This window comes from Echiichthys vipera, assembly GCF_963691815.1.
Source record: "Echiichthys vipera genome assembly, chromosome: 11".
Classification (NCBI taxonomy): domain Eukaryota; kingdom Metazoa; phylum Chordata; class Actinopteri; order Perciformes; family Trachinidae; genus Echiichthys; species Echiichthys vipera.
Genome location: NC_139836.1, coordinates 8,243,609 through 8,263,288, shown reverse-complemented (window position 1 = coordinate 8,263,288; position 19,680 = coordinate 8,243,609). Strand labels below are relative to the sequence as shown.

The window sequence follows — 19,680 nt, the reverse complement described above, 5'->3', positions numbered from 1 at the left end:
ACTTCTATTCCACCTCCTTAAAAAGTTTGTAGTAAAGATGAATAAGAAGATAATACATTTTAAGACTAAATTATGGACTTTTGCTGTATGTGGTATTTATTAGGGAGACAGAAATGGAGGTACAGACAGCAAACACAGACAGGCTCAGTGTGCTTTGCTGGGGGGCAGGGGGGGGGGGGGGTGGGGTTGTGGCTGAGTTGTCTAGGACAGGAAGCATGTGATGGGATCAGTAGAGGACTTGGCAGCACACACACACACACACAGACACACAGACAAACACACACACACACACACACACAGTGCAGAAAAGATGGCAGCTCTTCCAGGACACACAGGAATTGGCCCTCGCAGACGACGTGTCACAAGGAATCAAATTAGATGTTGCTGCACAGAGCGGCCACAACAGGGCCAGGGATTTTCTCATGGAATCTACAGTAAAGTTTTTTCAATCTCAAAGGAACTTTTGCCAATTAAACTCCATAATACATATGTAAAAGACGCTCATGCAGCCTCTACAGCATCATTCAGACCCTGCAGTTGTCTATTACACCTTCCTGGCAAGAATCCTAGGTCGGAGGGGAGGTGTGTGTGTGTTTGGGGGGGGGGGGGGCTCTACTGTATCAGTGTGACACATCTCCAATCTGCGTTTGAACTTCTGATTTACTGGTTCCTGGGACTTGGCTTACTCAGAATCACACACACACACACACACACACACACACACACACACACACACACACACGCACACACACACACACACACACACACACACACACACACACACACACACCATTATTAGAAATTTGATCAACTTACACATCTAATATCTAGACGCTGTGTATACCCAACACAGCTTTCCAGTACACAGTACTGCCACTATATGGATAGACACTCACAAGCAAATAGCATTGTTCAACAAATATAGTCCATGATGCATTACTGTCTTGTTTGAGCCCTCGTAAAAGAGCCAGCTCTCTAACTATGTGAGCTGCTTTCCCCGCTGTCCTGTCATGACTCAGTGCAGTGCGGTGCGTGGGACATTCGAGTGTCCCTTCCCAGTATCCAGCCCAGTGTGAGATGGCCATTCCTCTCTGCACCGGCTCTGGACTGAGTTGAGTATCATGGGAACTGCTGATAGCAACCGAGGTCCCGAGAGTTCACACAGGAGTTCAGCTGAGGTAATCCAGCCGACAGGGCGCCCTGTCACTCAAGGTACAGTGAACAGAGTGTAGGGACTGACTGAAAGGGTTTGTGGAGTATACTCAGCTGGGTGGTCTCCACACTCACCCCTGTGACAAAATATAGACGGATGAGGATTCTGCCTGCAAGGTTTTGTCATTCAATATTCAGTTCTCTGACTGATGTAACAGAGCCACCTTGTGGCCACATAGGCAGTTGCATCGCACCAAAAACAATGTAGCCTATTGAACACAAATGTAAACGTACGATCAATTTATGAGTTCCAACACAAATAAAATGTTCATTCAGGTATTGTTTTCTGTGAAAGGTAGCCTACACAAAGCTGCCTCACCTCAATGACCTCAGTTAATGCTACCTGTGTTTATAGAAGCAAAAATGTATTCAGTTTACACTGTACAGTAAAACTCCCATTTCCACCAAACCCACAAATACGATTAGGGCTAAAAGTAACTGTTGGATAAATGGTTGAAATATAAGATTAAAGTAATAGTTGAAACAGTTAGCTAAAAGCTTAAAGTAATGGATAAGTGGTTAAACAGAAACATTAACAATACATTTGTATATGATAAATGATGGTATAGTACATTTGGAACATACATTGGGAAGTGATGACAGAACTTTTACAGTTCTGTGAGAAAAGCAGACCTGAGACAATATATATCATAAAATACTGAAGAATCAATAATGTACTTTGAGACCACGGTAATAGTTTTTCTCACCCATCATATGTTTTTGACTAATGTGATGAATGAATCTGATGAAAGGTGCTGAATCTTTCTCATTTAAATGATCTGGAAATCCTCTGATCTGACAGTGGAGGTGTGTGTTTGTATATGATGTGTGGAGCGAATGTAGTGACTTGACACATTTTCTGTCTGTCTGTGTGCAAAGACACAGAAACCAATGAAGTCACAGCCATGAAGATCTTCAATAGGTAGGGCCGATGGTTCCCAGAAACCCAACAGAGAACAAGAGTCAATCTAAGTGAAGCAGACCTCTGAGCTGTTTGTACGAAAGTGGTATGATGACAACAGTTTACTTACTCAGAGTTTGTATAATCTGTGGAGAGTTTTTATCAGGAGATATATGGTTCATCACCTCTGATACAAAAGTTAACATGTGGTGTTAATATGTTGAAAATATCTAAATAAATGTAATCATTTATTTAATAATATAATCATTTCACTGACTAAATCTGCCAGTGTGTGCTTTTACACTTCATACTTTTAGTACATTTTGCAAATTATACTTCTTTTTTTTTTACTTTTACAGAAGTAAACATTTGAACCACTGTCCTTTGTTTGTTACTGGTGTCATGATGTGAATCATTGCTTCTTCCCCTGCATTAAGTCTCTGTTTTCTTAAAACACAATGAGAATTTAAATGGTTTCATATTCAAATGAGTTATGAACACATACATGTGAATATTACATACACTCTGTTACAAATACCAGGTGCATTTGTCTTTGCCAAAGCAGGCATATACTTTACATCAGTGGAGCAGGAAGTCAGCTAACATGGTCCTTTACTGAGGTAAAGTACTACTACCAAATGTGAAAATACTCGATTACAAGTAAAAGTCCTGCTCTCACAAGCTCTGGTGACCAGGAGATGACATATTTCACTCGCAAGCCACAATAACGGGACCTAATGACAGTCCTTAGCAGAGCGGGGTTTTCTTCTTGACCATACACTTCCACACAGACTACCCCTTCAAACCGCCAAAGGTTGCATTTACCACAAGAATCTACACGGGAACAGGAGGCGAAGATTGGTCCCTGTTGAATAAACAACTGCAAAAGTAGAATAGATATCTCTACATCTATATCACAAGATACATATCTTTAAAAAATGTTTTAAATAGAAGCTATTCATGTCATGTCTGAGTCTATTTTGTTACATTTCCAATTTATATGGAAAATGGATTGAACAAAGATCCTGGGCAGACATCCTGTCTTATTAAACAATCTCTCAGGGAGAAATAGAGGAAGCAGAGGGTGAAATTTACACCGGCAGCAGCAGAAACTAAACCTGGAAAGCAAGGTGAGGTTTGCAGCTGAGATCACCATCACAGTCCAAAATATTTCATAGACTTGTCCAGGTATGTATTTCTGTGTGTATAGTCCCAGCGTGGTTCGGGTTCCTTCTCTTAGTATTTGAAAAAGGCATTCTGCAAAACGTAGGAAATGTAGTCAAAGTATGGTTTCTGACACAGGCACTCACACAGGTACAGGTAAACACGGTAGGTGGGACATGGGCATGGTGTGTGTGTGTGTGTGTGTGTGTGTGTGTGTGTGTGTGTGTGTGTGTGTGTGTGTGTGTGTGTGTGTGTGTGTGTGTGTGTGTGTGTGTGTGTGTGTGTGTGTGTGTGTGTGTGTGTGTGTGTGTGTGTATGGGGGGGGGGGGCAGACGGTGCAGATGGTCTCATCAGTGAGCAGAGCTGCAGTGATGGCCCAGGTAAAGGTAGCAGGAGACGCAGTGAGGAGCCCTCAGGACTCTGCAGACGTCTACTCTGATATGGCTACTGTCAGCTCCAGTGCAGGTGAGTCCCATAAAACATTATAGGTTTAATAGTCTGTTTAATATTGTTACGCCATTCACAAATGGTAGAATTTCCTCTAGCAACGGAGATACCTGCACTAAAATGTGTCCTTCTAGACATATTTTGTTTTCAGTGATAGTTCTCATACATTATTAAATTTACTTTAATGCAGTACCTCCTACCATTCAAAACAATAGAGAGTTGCAGCGTTGCGTGATGGTCTAGACGCTGTATACGAGGGTTTGGAGGACTTTCAAACATGGAAATATAAAATGTAAAAGTGTCAGTTTTGATAATGCACAAAATGTCTCGTAGCTGCTTTAAAATTGAACTTTTAACCCTAAAGAAAACCTGTATTTGCAATTGGTCTGATCCCAATAGTGTATTAGTTGCACTTAATGATTATATGTGTTTATTATCAGTTACCAGTGTAATAACTAATACCACAGTATTAGTATGGTTTGCACTATGTAATACAATTTAACTATAGATATGTCACAGGGTTTGGTAAAAAAAAGAAAGTTTAAGATAATAAAAATGTTTGGATCTAGTTTTAATACCAATCACCAACTCTGTCTCTTCTCTAAGCAACATGACGTGAACAGACAAGGTCAACGCAGTGCACCAATTTGTCAGATTAGTCACTTTGTGGTCATAATCTTTGTCAAATCCCCCAGTTTCTGGTATCTTTTTCTCACAAGCTTGTCTTTGGCAGCTAAAGCTCTGTGGCTCTCAGGTTGCCTGGTGGCAGTGGGAACCATAAAGTCAGTGTAATCCCTCTTTTTTGAGATGGTCATTGGTGAAATGGGTCCTTACAAGTTCAGGCCACTTTTTTGTATCATGCCTTGTAACTCAAGAAACAGGAGCTGGAGAACTGTCTCTGAAAGAGTAGAAGTCTTTTCAGCATCCTCGCAAAGCCTCTTTTTCTTCCTGGTGAAAACAGATATAGGAGGGTCGGTGAGGAAAGGGTCATTGTGTGGGACCTCCATGGGTGTCAGCCTTGGCAGGCGGAACAGGGCCTACCCCTCTCCAGCCAGGAGACGGCACCGCACCACCTTCAGCCACAAGCAGCTGGAACAGCTGGAAATGGCCTTTGGACAGAACCAGTATCCTGACATCTACTACAGAGAAGAGCTGGCTCGTATCACCAAGCTCAATGAGGCTCGCATACAGGTGGGACTCCAACTTTGTGACAGGCAGTGACTTGATGAAGTCAAAGTCAATCAACACACTTAATTTAATTGTCTATTTTAATAGAACTGTGATTTCTGCCTTCCAAGGACTCAACACACTGTAGTTCCCTTAAAAGGGGACATATTATGTTCATTTTCAGGTTCATTTTTGTCCAGCACACTACACAAAACTGTGGTCCATCTTCATACTTGTATTTTGGGTTTCTACTAGAACATGTTCACATGCTTTAATGTTCAAAAAACACACTATTTTTCTCATCCTGTCTGTCTGAATATACCTGTATTCACCCTCTGTCTGAAACACTCTGTTTTAGCTCCTGTCTCTTTAAGAGCCCCCCCCCCCTGAAAAGGCCCAGTCTGCTCTGATTGGTCAGCATTGCCCCGTCTTCCAAATCTGCAATTTCTGTGTCTTTGCACCAGCATTGCAGCCGGGGAATGACTGTAGCGGCACTTTCTACCTGTATATAGTAAAGTTGTGACATCACACGTGCAGAAGTCCTGACGGCTGGTTTAAAGGCACAGTTTCTGAATACAGGCTGCATTTCTCTGTGGAGTTTGATACGTTAACAGTATTTATACAGCCTAGCTCCTCTAACTGCTTCATCATAAAAAAAAGACATGGAAAGCTGACTTTTAACAATAAGGGACCTTTCATTTTTTTTCTTTATTCCATTTAGAGAAGGTAAAACTGAAGAGTAACTTTGAGCTCATATATCATTTATTTTGAAACCTACACCCATTGCATTTATAATCTAATGCAGAGACCGATTAACTGATTAATTGATCTTCAGAAAATTGACAACAAGTTTAAATTAGTTTTATCAAAAATATCAAATCACTCACCGGTTCCGACTTCTCAAATGTGAAGATTTACTGCTTTTGTCTTTTTAATATCATTGCAAATGGAATGTCTTGACTTTGCACTAATTGCCGAATAGTCATTCACTTTATCACTGTTGTCCATTATTGAATCAAATGCATATTATTGCAGGAATGCTACATGAAACAGGTTGAAGTGTCACTTCAACTCCAACAGTTGGACAATTTCTATTTTACTCATAATAACTTTTAGGGTTACATTCATTTGAAGCAGAGGCAAGTCTAGAGTCTGTTGGGGCCCTGGGCAAAAATTCACAGGGGGCCCCTAGAACCAGTGTTCAGTACCACCATGATATATGATATGTTATAATCTGTCACCAACATAAGAATTGCCAAATGTAAACATTTTTTATTTCAAAAGTGCACATTTTAATTATTTTCAAAATATAAATATAAAAATGAAAAAAACTATGAAGAACAATAAAAAACAAAGAAAGAAAAACTTGCACCGGGAGAGGATGGGTCAGGTGGGGCCCCCTTAGGGAGGTCAGATCTCCTAATGTCATTGCAAACTTTGTGCATTGTCACTGCTGTAGTTTAAAGTGTGTCAGCCGTCAGGGGCCCCCTACTGGCCTGAGGCCCTAAGCAGTTCCATGCCTTGCCTGCTGGCAAGCCACTCTCCTGATTTGGAGGTTCACTTCCCCTGAACACGTCAAAGCAGTGTTGTTTTGCTTCAATGGCAACATGGCAATGCTGAAATGTCCTACTTTTGCTGAACTCACCCTATTTTATTGCATTATAATTTCAGGTGTCCCCATGCACCAAGGGATGTAGGCTACTAACTAATGTGTCCTTGTGTCTGCAGGTTTGGTTTCAGAACAGAAGAGCCAAACAGCGGAAGCAGGAGAGGGCCTCACAGAAGGTTCTCTCAGTGGGTGTGATGTCAGGCCACAGGGCGCTGCTGGGAAGCATGCACGTCCAGCCGCCCGGCATGGCTCGGCAGTACTACACCCAGCCCCTGCCTCACCTCCCCCACCTTCCGCCCATGCTGCCCTCTGGGACCTACCCCTGCCACCCGGGCCCGATGGGCCAGTGCCCCTGCCCCAGCGTCCCACCACAGCCAGCCACCCAGCGGCAGCACGAAGAGTGGTACAGCCCGCTGAGGAGCAACCTCGCCTCACCCATGTTCTCACTGGCGTCCATGCCCCCTCTGGACCCCACCTCACACTGGAGCTAAGAAGCAACACAGGGCAAATTGAAACGTCTAATATTACATAAAAATGTTTTTGAATCTTTATTCGGCTGCAGAAAATGGAGTAATCATGCAGTACTTTTTCCAACCCTATTTCACATTCCTACTCACTTAAATAAAGTGATAACTCATTCAATTTCCCACCTGTGAAGTTTGAAAACGCACAGCCTGTGGTTGCACACCAGCTTTTGTAAGGGAAAAACCTCAAGAATTTCAAGATTGTGGATGCATAGAAAAGAATTAAAATGATATTGGTTCACAAATTATAATCGGCAATGAGACTACATAGACTGTGTGGTAAAAAGATGTGTTTTTGTGAGTTCAAATTTACAGCGTAAACTGTGTGAAACTCAGCACGCTAATAAACATGCACACACACACATTTAACAAAGTACAAAAGTGACAAGAACAAATTCTGAGCCAAATTTTGGCTGTGAAAGTAACTTCAGTGTCGTACACACATTGAGTGTCACAGTTTTCAATCTGTTAAGTCTTTCACAGGTGATTCAATTATTGCTGAGCATCATTTCACAAGCTCAAAGTCTTATTGACACTATACAGTATATTAAAACAGATTTCAAATTGCCCTCACTATTGCTCTCTTCACATCCACTGCTAAGAATAAATGTGACTGCACTGTGGGTCGGCCTTTCACATCGGCGGACCTACTTATTAATTAACTATGCATTTACATTTTCACTGCAACTTAAAGCAATGTTCAAAGTTTTGTGTGCTGGATGTGTTGAGCCGTGCAATACCCAGCACATTTAGGGGAGTATGTGAACTCAATTCCTTGACCATTTTATTGTACTTCACCTGTAACCTTTTCTGTGCATCGAACCAATAAAGATTTGAAATAGTTTTCCCCAAAGCCCTTTAAACGTGACATCATGAACCCAACAGGGTAGGACTCCACACACACCACAGTCCATTAAAAAACATCTCAAAGTCTGCAGAGTACAGTTTTTAATATTTCACATCCCAGAGACAACACAGTTGCATCTGTTATGCTTTCAGTTGGGTTTTTTTTAACAATCGACAACCTGAACTGATTGAAGAATCAATACTGGATGGCAAAAATATAGAAACCCACCCACCATACACAGATGGATTCAACAAATGTCAATACACACACGCACGCACACACACACACACACAGAGGCGTGACATGTTTGTCTGTATTAAAGGCAGCGAATGATTTGAAGCAAACGTGTGTTTATAACAAGTGCTTTACTGTTACCCCGTGAAGCTACGTCAGCTTTTAAACAACTGCAGTGTCAGCAGCATCGACCAGTGTGCTTTAAGTCTAGCTTATACAGTGATAAAGGATCTGCTTTACATTCACTATGGTGTTGATTCATGTCAAGTATCAGCTGGCTCGCAGACTACAGGGAAGCTGGTGGTGATTGGCTCATAGAACTGTGGTAATCTTCATGAAAGTAAGAGTGACGACCGGAGGAAGAAACATGGCACTGACTGACTTGCCACTGCTGCGTGTTTTTCTTCTCCCTCTCTCTAAATATACCTGTATTCACGCTCTGTCTGAAACACTCTGTTTTAGTGCCTGTCTCTTTAAGACGCCCTCCTGAATAAGCTCAGCCTGCTCTGATTGGTCAGTGTTATTGGGTTTTCCACATCTGCGCTCTCTGCGTCTCTGTACCATCATTGCAACCAGGAATGACTTCAACAGCACTGTAGCAGCACTTAGTAGATTTGTGACGTAACCGTACAGAAGTCCTGCCGGCTCTTTTAAAGGCACAGTTTCTGAATACGGGCTGTGTGCATTTGAGTGTTTAGATACTTTCACAGTACTATATAGCACCTCCACCTGCTTTAGAATCAAAAAAGACTTGACTTTTGACAATATGGGACTTTTAAAGTGATGATATTCTGTTTAGATGCTATTGGGCTACGGGAGTGAATTAAGTGTAGTGCCACTAAAAGAAGAACATACACTCCCGAGTGCCTGTACGTGAAAAGGGCCGATTCATCCAAAATAATTTTAGAAAAACAACATATGCTCACTTTTCCCTACAGAACCACGCAGGGTTTTATTTACAGTGGTTTAGTGAAACCTGCCACTGAGGCCTTTGTTACCACTTCACCGTTGGATGCTAATGAAAGTATTAGGCTTTTATTGTACAGGGCTTTTCACTGCAAAGACCTCTAAACCTCATCAATTAGAATTTAAAGTATATATCCACGGTTAGATACCATGAGGAGCTGAGCAGAAAAATGTGTTTCTTAGAGGTATTGGGCAACTCCTTAAAAAGAAAAAAAAAACATTACTTCAAGGAACCTCCAAAAACAGAAGGTGCAGAAACTAAAAAAATGACAGGTGTTTCCCCCCTTTTTGGTTGCTTATTAAATCTTTCTGCTACTGGCGTGGACTTCACATGAAATACATTTCTATCACAAACACTCACAAAGCACAAAAAATTCCAAAAACTTCATGAATGATCGATAACCCTGATTGATGGCTTGAGAAAGAGAAAGCAAAGATCAAAGGATGGTATTGTAGACAGCTTGGTGGACTCTCAGTGCACCTGCTCCGCTGCAGATTCCTTGTTGTTGGTGCTGTGGACACCAAGAATGTCAGTGCTCAGGTGACATCTTACTCCAGTGATTTGGCAAACTCGGCATAATCGATATAGCCGTCATTGTTTTTGTCATCGTCCTTCAGAACATCATCAATGAGAGTCATAAGGTCCTCCTCCTTCATCGGCTGGCTGTCCGCTCCTCTCTCCTGAGGAAGAAACGAGAGAGTGTCTGTTAAGTTTCTCTGTACGCTCGCTCCCTTATGTCTCTCTCTCTTCTCTTCACTCTCTCTCCCTCTTTTTTTCCTCCCTCTCGTATTAAAAATAATTAAATTATCGGCAGTGAGACACGTTCATGTTTTACGATCTCAGAGGTCCCATGGGGGGGGGGGGGGGGGGGTTGAACGGAAGGGGTGGGACTTCACCACTCTATTTGTAAGGCATCTTGCTTCTTTAATCTCAAATGACTCAAGATGTTAACGTTGGGTGTAACACACAGAGGCAGTCAGTGGAGGGATATCATAGGCAGAAAAGACCTGTGACAAGACAAACTCTTGGAATATTTCAAATGTTTGTGACTCTTTAAAATAAATGAACGCATCGGATGTTTTATTAAATAGACAATAAAACTAGGAACCACTAAAATTGGTTTTCTAGGGTAAAAAAAGTGTTTACTTTTACTAAAAAGTATAGAAAGCTATATCCACACACAAACATCGTTTTTACACCATCCTTTAACAGTCAAACGATTACTGGTTACAAAGGTAGAGTCTATTATTCTATTCCAATATACTTTTGTCAAATTCAATGAACATCTCCTCACGGCCTGCTAGCTGTCTGTTCTGTGTGCGCGCTAAAAATAATCCAGTGTTCATACACAGCCCTGGTTCTTTAAATGGGTACCAACCAAAGTGGCTCGGCACAGGCTGAGAGGCTAGAGAGGGTGTATTTGTTTGGGTGTTAAGTTTAAATATCAACAATCTTACTCCAGAATCGCAGACTCCACCTTTAAGATAACAGGCATTATGTTCACACCTAAGAGAACATAAACAAACACATACACAGTATACCTACCTCTCTGTGTACATGTGTGATAGCTGTGGCTAGCTCCAGCCCATCCAGCAGATTGTTGCCATCATAATCGTGCATCTTGAAATAATGCAGCTGAAGCTCCTGGGGCGTCATGTCTTTCTCTGGTTTGTCTATCACTCCCTCTAAATGCTCCATGATGTGGCTGGAAGACAAAAGAGGAGTCAGATCTAACGGACGATGACTGTGTTCAAAGTTCACCATTCTGTGCAAATAAGTCCTGAATCGTGCATATACAGTACAGGCAGATCGACATGTTGGCTCACTCTTTGTCCTGGATCATGTTTCTGTCCAGGCGACCGTGACTGGATAAATGGGCTGCACTCTCTGTGACCGGCGGGTGCTGCTGCGGGTCCGCCTGAGAGTGAACGCACAGCAGAGAGCAGGACAGGAGGAGGAGCAGGCCCCCCCACTGCACACTACACCTGCCGGTCCTCATTCTGCTGGACACACACACACACACACACGCACGCGCACACACACACACGCGCGCGCACACACACACACACACACACATGCACACGCACACACGCACACACATTATTAGAGACACCTAGGACACTTCCAGGAAAACTGCTGCTACTTTTTTAGTTCTTTTAATTCAAGACTGAAAACTTTTCTTTTTGCCGCTGCTATTCAGTAAACTGCACTGTAACGTCTGTAACTGTAACCATCTTTTATGCTTTAAAAATGACCATTTATATGTTTTAAACGACCTTTTAAGTGTTTTAAATCTTTTATACGTTTTAAACGACCTTTTAAGTGTTTTAAATCTTTTATAAGTTTTAAACGACCTTTTATTTAATTTAAATCTTTTATAAGTTTCAAACAACCTTTTAAGTGTTTTAAATCTTTTATATGTTTTAAAAATGACCTTTTATGTGTTTTAAATCTTTTCTATGTTTTAAAAATGACCTTTTAAGTGATTAAATCTTTTCTATGTTTTAAACGACCTTTTAAGTGATTAAAATCTTTTATATGTTTTAAAAATGACCTTTTATGTGTTTTAAATCTTTTATATGTTTTAAAAATGACCTTTTATGTGTTTTAAATCTTTTCTATGTTTTAAATGACCTTTTAAGTGTTTTAAATCTTTTCTATGTTTCATGTGAAGCACTTTGAATTACCTTGTTGTTGAATTGTGCTATACAAATAGCCTTGCCTTTGCTGTAGCCCATACATCCATGGTAGATATCACATTTCCCATAATCCTTATAATATATATGCACTAAATTGAAATATGCGTTGCTACTTTTCAATATTCTGTTTTCTTTCACACTTCACAAACAACACTACTGATAGATTCTCAGTTATAGAAGCTGCAGCTAAATACAGATACTCCTACATTAGTTTGAGGCACAGCTTTAGAGAGAACTACGTCATGTTGCAAACATAAACAACTGTATATCTAAATGGTGTGACGTCAGATACAGCCAGCCATATGTGACGTCAACTAAAGACATTGACGAACGTCAGTGAAGCTATAAGCTAACTTAATAGCGACATTTAACTGCTGAATTAATATCCTATGGCGCTACGTACTGCATGTACCATGAGGTTACCGTTGCATACCAACCGTTATCTTGTAAGAGACCTCAAAGTTAACAAGACTGGCTACAATAACATCTGTTAGCATGAAGCTTCATTTCAGGGCTGCGTAAACTTATCATGACCTGTTTAATGGACAAAACATACAAGAAGGTCAATGGTATAAATAACTTAAAAGGTAATTTTAACACTCACCTGAAAACGGTGCTTCTCTTTACTCGACTCCGTGGACAGTTATGTTGTCTTAGTGGTTGGCTGGCAACAATGAACTGTAGTCGCCTGTAGAGGACCGAGCGGCTTGCCGTAGCTCCACTTGGACACGACAGCTCATTGTGATTGGTTAAAGTTGTCAGAGAGTACACAACTGAAGCGAGATGACTCACTGCACCAACGTCGGTATAAACTTTAATCTCGCTAGACAGGCTACATTGTTATTTTAGCTGTCTACGACTGAATTACAAGTGTCTCATACTCCGTACATGTTCCAACATTATGACCATAAACATTATGTTTAAGGTCATAAACATTATGTTTATGTCATATAGCAAGATAATGATACAGGTGTAGCACCTAGAAATGCCCTAAAGTAGGTAACACATGCATGCTTTCTGCTTGTGAAATTTGCTAATTTGAGTAAATGACCTATCTTTGGTAAAATCCTGTCATGTTGTAGTTTGTGAGCACTTCACATATGGATGGCACTTTCAAGGGGACCAAGTATTTCCCCGTTACAGTGACCTATCTTGACCTAAAAAGCCTTTGCCTTGACTCTGTCATTAGGTCAGCAGGGGGAGTGAAGCAGGCGCTCAAACGTGCAGCGCGCCGTGTGCTGGAGGTGGCTGAGAGGGAGGAGAAGCGCCCGTTTGTGTCGCGCAGATGTCAAGTTTCCAGAGGGAAAATGACGCCGCTAAAGCTCTGTTCAGGAGGCTTGAGGTTCTTTTTATGTCATAAAGTAGCTGATATAGCCGCCCTCGGTAGTCAGTGTTGTCTCCCCGTGTATTTACACCCTATGCTGTGGATGATAGGTTAATGATCATTGTTCAATTTTTCCTTTAACCTCAACTTGTTCACAGTTCCCCCCCTTTAAGACCACTGGAGCAAAGATAGTTCTCTCTTGTTTGTGCAACCTTGATACAGTGTAATTAGCCTACATGTCGCAGTGCAATAGCTGACAGATGTACTGTGTTGTAACTGAGCCAGGAGGGTAGCCAGTGTCAGCCTGCCAATGCTGCTGAACCCAGCTCAGAGAGCAAGCCAAGCAATTACAAATTGATTTTTCCCCCCAATGAACTACTTTTGGAAAGGACACTGTTAAAAAGAAACAAAACAGAACCTTATATGCTTGCACCCTTTTGGATGCCCCCCTTTGCTGCAGAAGAGTGCAGCTTTCTAAGCATTAAGCCCTTCCTGATCCAGTTAAAGTGTTAACAGGAAAGATTAAGGACATGACTGTTTAGAGCAGGACACCCTTCCCTTTTACTTCCAACAGCTACAGATCAAGCCCTCTCAAAATACCACACTCATAAGAAATAAACCTTTATTAACAGGAGTCATTAATGCATTAAACAATGCCAGACAGGACCATTTAAATGCGTAATGGTATTGTAACAAGTATGGATTATAAAGTGCTGCAAATTGGCAGTTTACTTTCTGAATAGTATATATTTTCTTGTTAAATGACGACTAAGACTTACTATAAATGTATTCATTAGTTCCTATAATAACAATAGCATCTTATAAATGAAGCACATCCACGCAGTATTTCCTTGTGCGCTGTGGATTATGCGTTTGGTGACCCAGTGCGACTGTAGTTACCAACACTCCACCCCTCCGCACTCAAAGATTACACATTTATTTCTCCTGGTAGTCTGCAGTTACTCCCATTGTGTCCGGCGAGTACAGTCACCACCACCGGGACAGAGCGGCGATGGCATCCCGGATCTCCTTCACCCAAGTGCGCCTGGAAGCGGAGCTGGAGCGCTACCGGGCCGAGTGCCAGTGGGACAAGATCCCGATGATCCTCGAACAGATGAAGGCTGCGCGGATCCACGAGGACGGTGAGTGGTTTACACCTGGGGGGGTTGAGGTGGAGGGAGCCTATCTCCTGTCGCTTCCTGGCTCTTTTGACCACTCTGATCTGCATTCTGCAAAAAAAAAGTCACAGTGTTTCATAAGAATCAGGTTGAACTCCTGCCTCCTGTAAATAAGTGTCCAAAGCTGTTTGAATTCCACTTGTTTTAAGGGAAGTTTATAGCAGGTTGTTTCCAGAGTTGTAAGAAAAACCTTGATGAAGATTATTTGAAATGAGTCGATTTACACTCGGAACTATGAGGATTTACTGTCTCAAACTATTTGCATAATTGTCCAGCTCATTTGTAAAAAGAAAAAAAAAATATATATAAGACTTATTATTCGCCAAAGGTGGAAATGTTTTGCTGTGCATGGGTTGAGCTGTACCCAAGGTGGACTTTGGACTCTGAACAAGATAAAACAGGTGATTGTGCTTAAAACTTTCCCCAGCAGATGTATTTCCTAAATAATAATAAGAACTTGAATTTTGTGTGAAGTTTGGGGACTTTTTGAACATGATAAAGGCTCAAAAAGGCAAATCATTTGACATAAAAACGATAATAATTATAATGATAATAATAATAAGAAGAAACGTTTCAGTTTTAATAGGTCCCTCACTGACGGTCGGTGCTCGGGCCCTAATAATAAGTTGTCTACATCTGTCCTACTGGCTCAGTCCAGGGGTCAGAGAATGGTTACTGGATGGCTCCAACAATCACATGTCACTCCCTGGAAGTTTACAGTACACACAGTGGAAGAGCGTGTACGTGATCAGAAGGTAATTGTTGACAATCCTCACACAGGACAGACCCACCTGGTACCACGTGTAGATATCTTATGCAAAACCAGATTTTCCTTTACCCTTGAAATCCTTCCACACTGTACATGTGCTCAAAGAAATGCAAACACACTTATCACCGTGTGCCTCATAAAGCATTACTTTGCTAAGTCGCTAATGCACCTGCCTCCACTTCTCATCTTAGCAGAGTAAATACGGGTTCAGGTGACTTGACTGTAAGTCTGCTGTTATTGTGCCCATGACTGGCTGATAGTGGTGACCAGCACTTTTCCCCTGCCTGCACATGCACTGAAGGGTTAAATCAATGTGGTATTACTGCATGCGCACATGGTTCACATTAGCTGATCTGACAGTGAGTGTGTGCATGCATGGCGTAGTGCCCCAGCAGAGGTAGTTTTGGATTAAAGAGGAACCTCACTGCAGTGTAATAAAGAATGATAAGGAATCCAACTTCCTAAAAATCCACCCTGTGAAATATTACAAAGCAGCCACAGATGGTGCACTCTGCATTCTTAGCTTTCTTGTTGTTTGAAGTATTATACTTCATTCAGAGTCCGATGTGATGAAGTTGTGATTGTCTAATTTGATGTCAGTCAAAACTCAAAGAGCAAGATTTCTACCGTAGGCTGATATTGTGCACCACAAATGATCTCATGAGGAGAAAACAAATGTCCTAGTGGCAAATACACCAATTCGGAGACACCATTTAGGATACTGAGGTCATACATGTCAATCCTCTGTATTTGTCCTAGGAATTTGGGAGGACACTCAGCGCTTACGGAGCATTTAGTTTTATTTTTAGTCATTTTTGTCCAATATTCACTCTCCTTTAAACTCTGTTTCAGTCTCCACCGGCTCTTGAAGGAAATATCTGGCTCTTTAGCTGCTAAACGTTGCATTAAGCTCTCCAGTCTCTATCTGTGTCTGCTTGCTGTTTGGTGCTGCAACAATGAACCACAAAATGACTCCCGGAACTATTCTAACCTCTTGGTTACTTATTGCAACACAGACTCTTTCCAAAATCTATACTAGGCCCCAACTAATGTGAAATCATTCAATTACCCTTGCTGCAGTAGTTATGGGCTGAGACACGTCCTGCTGTTTATCCCTCACCTTCCCCTCACTGATAGCCTTGGCTGTGCTGATAAAACTAACCGGCAAATATGTCAAGTATATCAGCACATAAACACTGCTCAGAGAGCTGGCGTCACGGCACACACAAACAGAATAAAAAAGCTAAACAGGAAGCCTTTAATCGAGTGTGTGTGTGTGTACACAAAAACAGAGGTTTGCTGGACTCGGTCAGAACAGAGTATAAGTAAACGTACATATCTTCAGTGTAGGTGGAATGTAGTACATATGTGATTACAATGTTTAAGGAAAGTATACGTGAAATGGAAACCGCAGCTTCTAAATACACTCCATGAACTCCTCTCCCTGTGCTAGGAGGGAAATGCTGTTTTTAATGGACTGTGACGTTTGCTTTGGCCACAGAAACAAATGACCTGCGACCCTGAGCTCAGACCTTCTCCAACCAACTCACTTTACTTTTTACTCGTTCAATCCCACCGCCCTAGATGACTACGGGATGCTGCTGATGGCCGAGGTGCTGCTGGAGGAGTGCCTGCAGGAAAACATGGACCTATTACGGCGCTCCACACCTTTGATGGACAAGACCCAGCCCAAACTGTGCCGGGCCAAAAGCCTCCTCAACACCGTCCTCAGCCGAGGCCGCCTAACAGTCAGTCATTTCTGGGTTCCTTCAGGTCACCCTATAGATTCCCTTTCTTTATCTAAGCAAAGGACTGAAACCATTATGGCACAGAGCACAGGAAGCCTATTTTTTTTTATACAAATCTCCCTTTGTGTCAGTTATTGCCAAACAGTTTATTTCCTCTTGTCCTCCAGCCAAGGTACTTGAACGAGGCTCTGCTGATGATGGCCAAAGTGCACTATGTGCAGGGTCGCTACCGGGACGCCCAGGGAATGTGCGCCAGGGTGGGACTGGAGGAGCTGACGCGAGACGAGCAGCCAACCTACCACCTCCGCCTGCTGGCCGAGGCTTTTGTCATTAAAGGTACCTGACACCTCTGGAGATTTTAGTAATCTTTGACAGGAGCTGGATCTCATGGCTCCGCTCCTTTCATAAAGCTGGTCAAAAGAGCGGCTTTTTTAAATGCTTTTTTTGGTGGGACGGGGGTTAATATTTACGTGTGTCGCGCATGTTATATAAAAGTGTTAGTTAAAGAGTGTATTTTGTGATTGAAGGAGGTGGAAGTGCTGCAAAGTGCTCCAGCGAGCATGAACCTAGTAAAGCAGATCTAGGGCGGGAGAGGAAATTTGAGCACTATGATGCAAAGAACGACTTTCAAGTGCCATGTGTTTTTTTGAGGGGGGGGGGGGGGGGGTTACTTTTTAACTGTGAATATCAATGCATCTGTGAAATAAATAGCATTGATAAAAGAGTGTTTGGTGTGTTTGGAGGCAGTGATTTGGACACAACCATACAAAGAACGACTTCCAAGTACGACTTGGTTCCCTTCGTTCGTACCATAGAGTCGATCAAATGAACTGCTTGGATCGCTCACTGGTATAATGAAATAGAAATTCCCACAGCTGGGTTGTACTTTCATAGTTTTTTTTCATCATTACAGTCGGTAATAAAAACATTATACTCCTAAAGAGATCTGCATACATGGTCACAACCAGAGATCCTCTTAACGACCAGAAAGAACTGCAGCGAAAGCAAAACAATGTTGTTCATCTTTTGATCTTGTAACAAACTGAAGGATGAGAATTTATATAGCGCTTCATTCTATTTATATTCTGTTTCAAGATATAAATCCCCCAGGAACCATTGGTGACTTAACTGGGAGTTTTCTCAGATGGAATTGAAAATAGAAAGCCTTACTGTCGTCTTAGGGTTCTCCCAGTGGCAGACATTAAAGGGATCACTGTAAACTGGTTAAAAACCACTGTATGAACATTTCAGTCATGGGTAGAACACTTACTACTACTACTACTACTCTACTTGCGGTTTGGTCTTGAATACACTGCGCTAATTGTCGTTGAACCAATAAACAATTAGCTTCAGTTTAAATTTTTAGAAATACTAGCAGGAGCAACGCCAGCAGCAATATAACTTGACTTTGCTACTGTTTTAGGTCAACACGTTTGTCTGGGCCGGTTTGGTACACAATGCATTCTGGTGAGAAGCACTGAATGTAAAAATAAACTGGAGCCTTGTGTTAACTGTCACTGGGATTTCAGACTATTTGGACAGCCACAATACTAGTGCTGCACAGTTTACGTTTACAGCATATCTCCTACCTGTCAGCCTGAGTCTTAAGTAAGCGGAGGCAGCACTGAGGACTGGCGTGTTTCCCTGACAAACACCACAGGCTAGACCGAACAGCTACATTTCCTTGATGATCCCATTCCTAATCCTTTTGCTAGGAGTTATCACAATGACCTTGTATGGGGTTTGGAAGTGGAAGGGAGGGGGGCGGAAAGATGAAATCCAATCTGTGTAAAAATGAATCTAGCACGGCTGGAAAACATCAGCTTGATTGGACAGATAGTTGTGTCACTAACCCCCACAAACAGTGTTTTTGTCCGAGTCTGAACCTCAGCTCGCGGATGACACTGATGATGTGAAAGGGAAATGTGAAAATTTGGTGCACACGGATGACCTTTGTGTTTTCTTTCGAGCTGCCTCTCCAGGAACATTCAATCAATATGTGTGAACATTAGCTACTCTCTCTCTCTCTCTCTCTCTCTCAAAGCCTGAAAGCAGAGGAGTAAGTCTTACATGTGTGATGTCATCAGGTAGCTGAGACTGATTTGGTTTGTTTTCTTTCTAGCTTTATTCTATTCCAGTGTTGTCAGCTCCCCAACATTCCCTGTCACTCGTCAATGCACTGGGTAGCCCTGTGACGCTGCACTACGCTGGCTGTTTTAAACATGTTAATATTGTCAATTCAAACAAATACTACTTGGCTAGCTTTAGCCAGCAAAACCATTTGGTGTTAGGGTAAGGGAAAGATTATGGGTGGGGTTAAAATAAAAAGTCTGTAACGAAACTACAGTGACACGTGGGAAACGAATGGGACATGAAGCGTGGTCAAATGCGTGGGTGAAAGTCTCGTGTTTGTTGGACCCATCCATCAACCCAACATCCTCTTTTTGCAGATCTTGTCGCTCTTACGGGGCTGCAGTACTTGAGTCCAGAAGTCTTGCGCTTGTCTTTGTCCTGTGCCTCGTTGGTGTCTGAATTGTCTTGGACTCAGATATTGAGAATTGGTCATGGAGAGCTGTTCAGAACGTTGCCTAAATTCTAAAAAAATACAGATCAGTCTTGTTTATAGTTCCGTCTTAATTCCTTAATCTAGACTTAATCTAGACTCAGTCTTGACTTGGTCTTGATTTGCTCTGAACTCAGTCTTGACTTGGTCTTGACTTGCTCTGGACTCAGTCTTGACTTGGTCTTGATTTGCTCTGGACTCAGTCTTGACCTGGTCTTGATTTGCTCTGGACTCAGTCTTGACTTGGGTATTTATTTGCTCTGGACTCAGTCTTGACCTGGTCTTGATTTGCTCTGGACTCAGTCTTGACTTGGTCTTGATTTGCTC

General features: G+C 42.0%; 3 protein-coding genes across 3 annotated transcripts in view; 2 read left to right on the top strand and 1 right to left on the bottom strand.

Moving 5' to 3' along the window:
* Window positions 1–3,639: 3,639 nt before the first annotated feature.
* Window positions 3,640–6,991, top strand: prop1 (PROP paired-like homeobox 1; the record flags this gene model as incomplete). Its single annotated transcript, XM_083922809.1, has 3 exons — window positions 3,640–3,742; window positions 4,686–4,915; window positions 6,620–6,991. The coding sequence occupies exons 1-3, from the start codon at window positions 3,649–3,651 to the stop codon at window positions 6,989–6,991; spliced, it is 696 nt and encodes a 231-aa protein (XP_083778935.1). The 5' UTR covers window positions 3,640–3,648.
* A 1,023-nt stretch (window positions 6,992–8,014) lies between these two features.
* On the bottom strand, window positions 8,015–12,470 carry mcfd2 (multiple coagulation factor deficiency 2, ER cargo receptor complex subunit). Its single transcript, XM_083922681.1, has 4 exons — window positions 12,376–12,470; window positions 10,899–11,072; window positions 10,618–10,777; window positions 8,015–9,752 (listed from the first exon to the last, which is right to left on the bottom strand). Exons 2-4 carry the CDS (start codon window positions 11,069–11,071, stop codon window positions 9,621–9,623), a joined length of 465 nt encoding a protein of 154 aa, XP_083778807.1. The 5' UTR covers window position 11,072; window positions 12,376–12,470; the 3' UTR covers window positions 8,015–9,620.
* A 586-nt stretch (window positions 12,471–13,056) lies between these two features.
* Window positions 13,057–19,680, top strand: part of ttc7a (tetratricopeptide repeat domain 7A) — a gene marked incomplete at its 5' end in the record, with an annotated part of 56,884 nt that continues 50,260 nt past the window's right edge. The window contains 4 exons of the mRNA XM_083923372.1: window positions 13,057–13,113; window positions 14,048–14,237; window positions 16,627–16,790; window positions 16,958–17,126. Of these exons, the coding sequence (XP_083779498.1) occupies window positions 13,057–13,113; window positions 14,048–14,237; window positions 16,627–16,790; window positions 16,958–17,126 (580 nt within the window). The remainder of the gene's footprint in view (window positions 13,114–14,047; window positions 14,238–16,626; window positions 16,791–16,957; window positions 17,127–19,680) is intronic.

What these genes read in the sequence shown, in the direction of transcription:
- mcfd2 (XM_083922681.1), bottom strand. Translation starts at nt 11,071, where the DNA reads ATGAGGACCGGCAGGTGTAGTGTGCAGTGGGGGGGCCTGCTCCTCCTC. An exon ending in AACATGATCCAGGACAAAGA is followed by an intron (nt 10,778 to 10,898) that starts GTGAGCCAACAT and finishes TTTGTCTTCCAG; the next exon opens with CCACATCATGGAGCATTTAG. An exon ending in TCACACATGTACACAGAGAG is followed by an intron (nt 9,753 to 10,617) that starts GTAGGTATACTG and finishes TTTCTTCCTCAG; the next exon opens with GAGAGAGGAGCGGACAGCCA.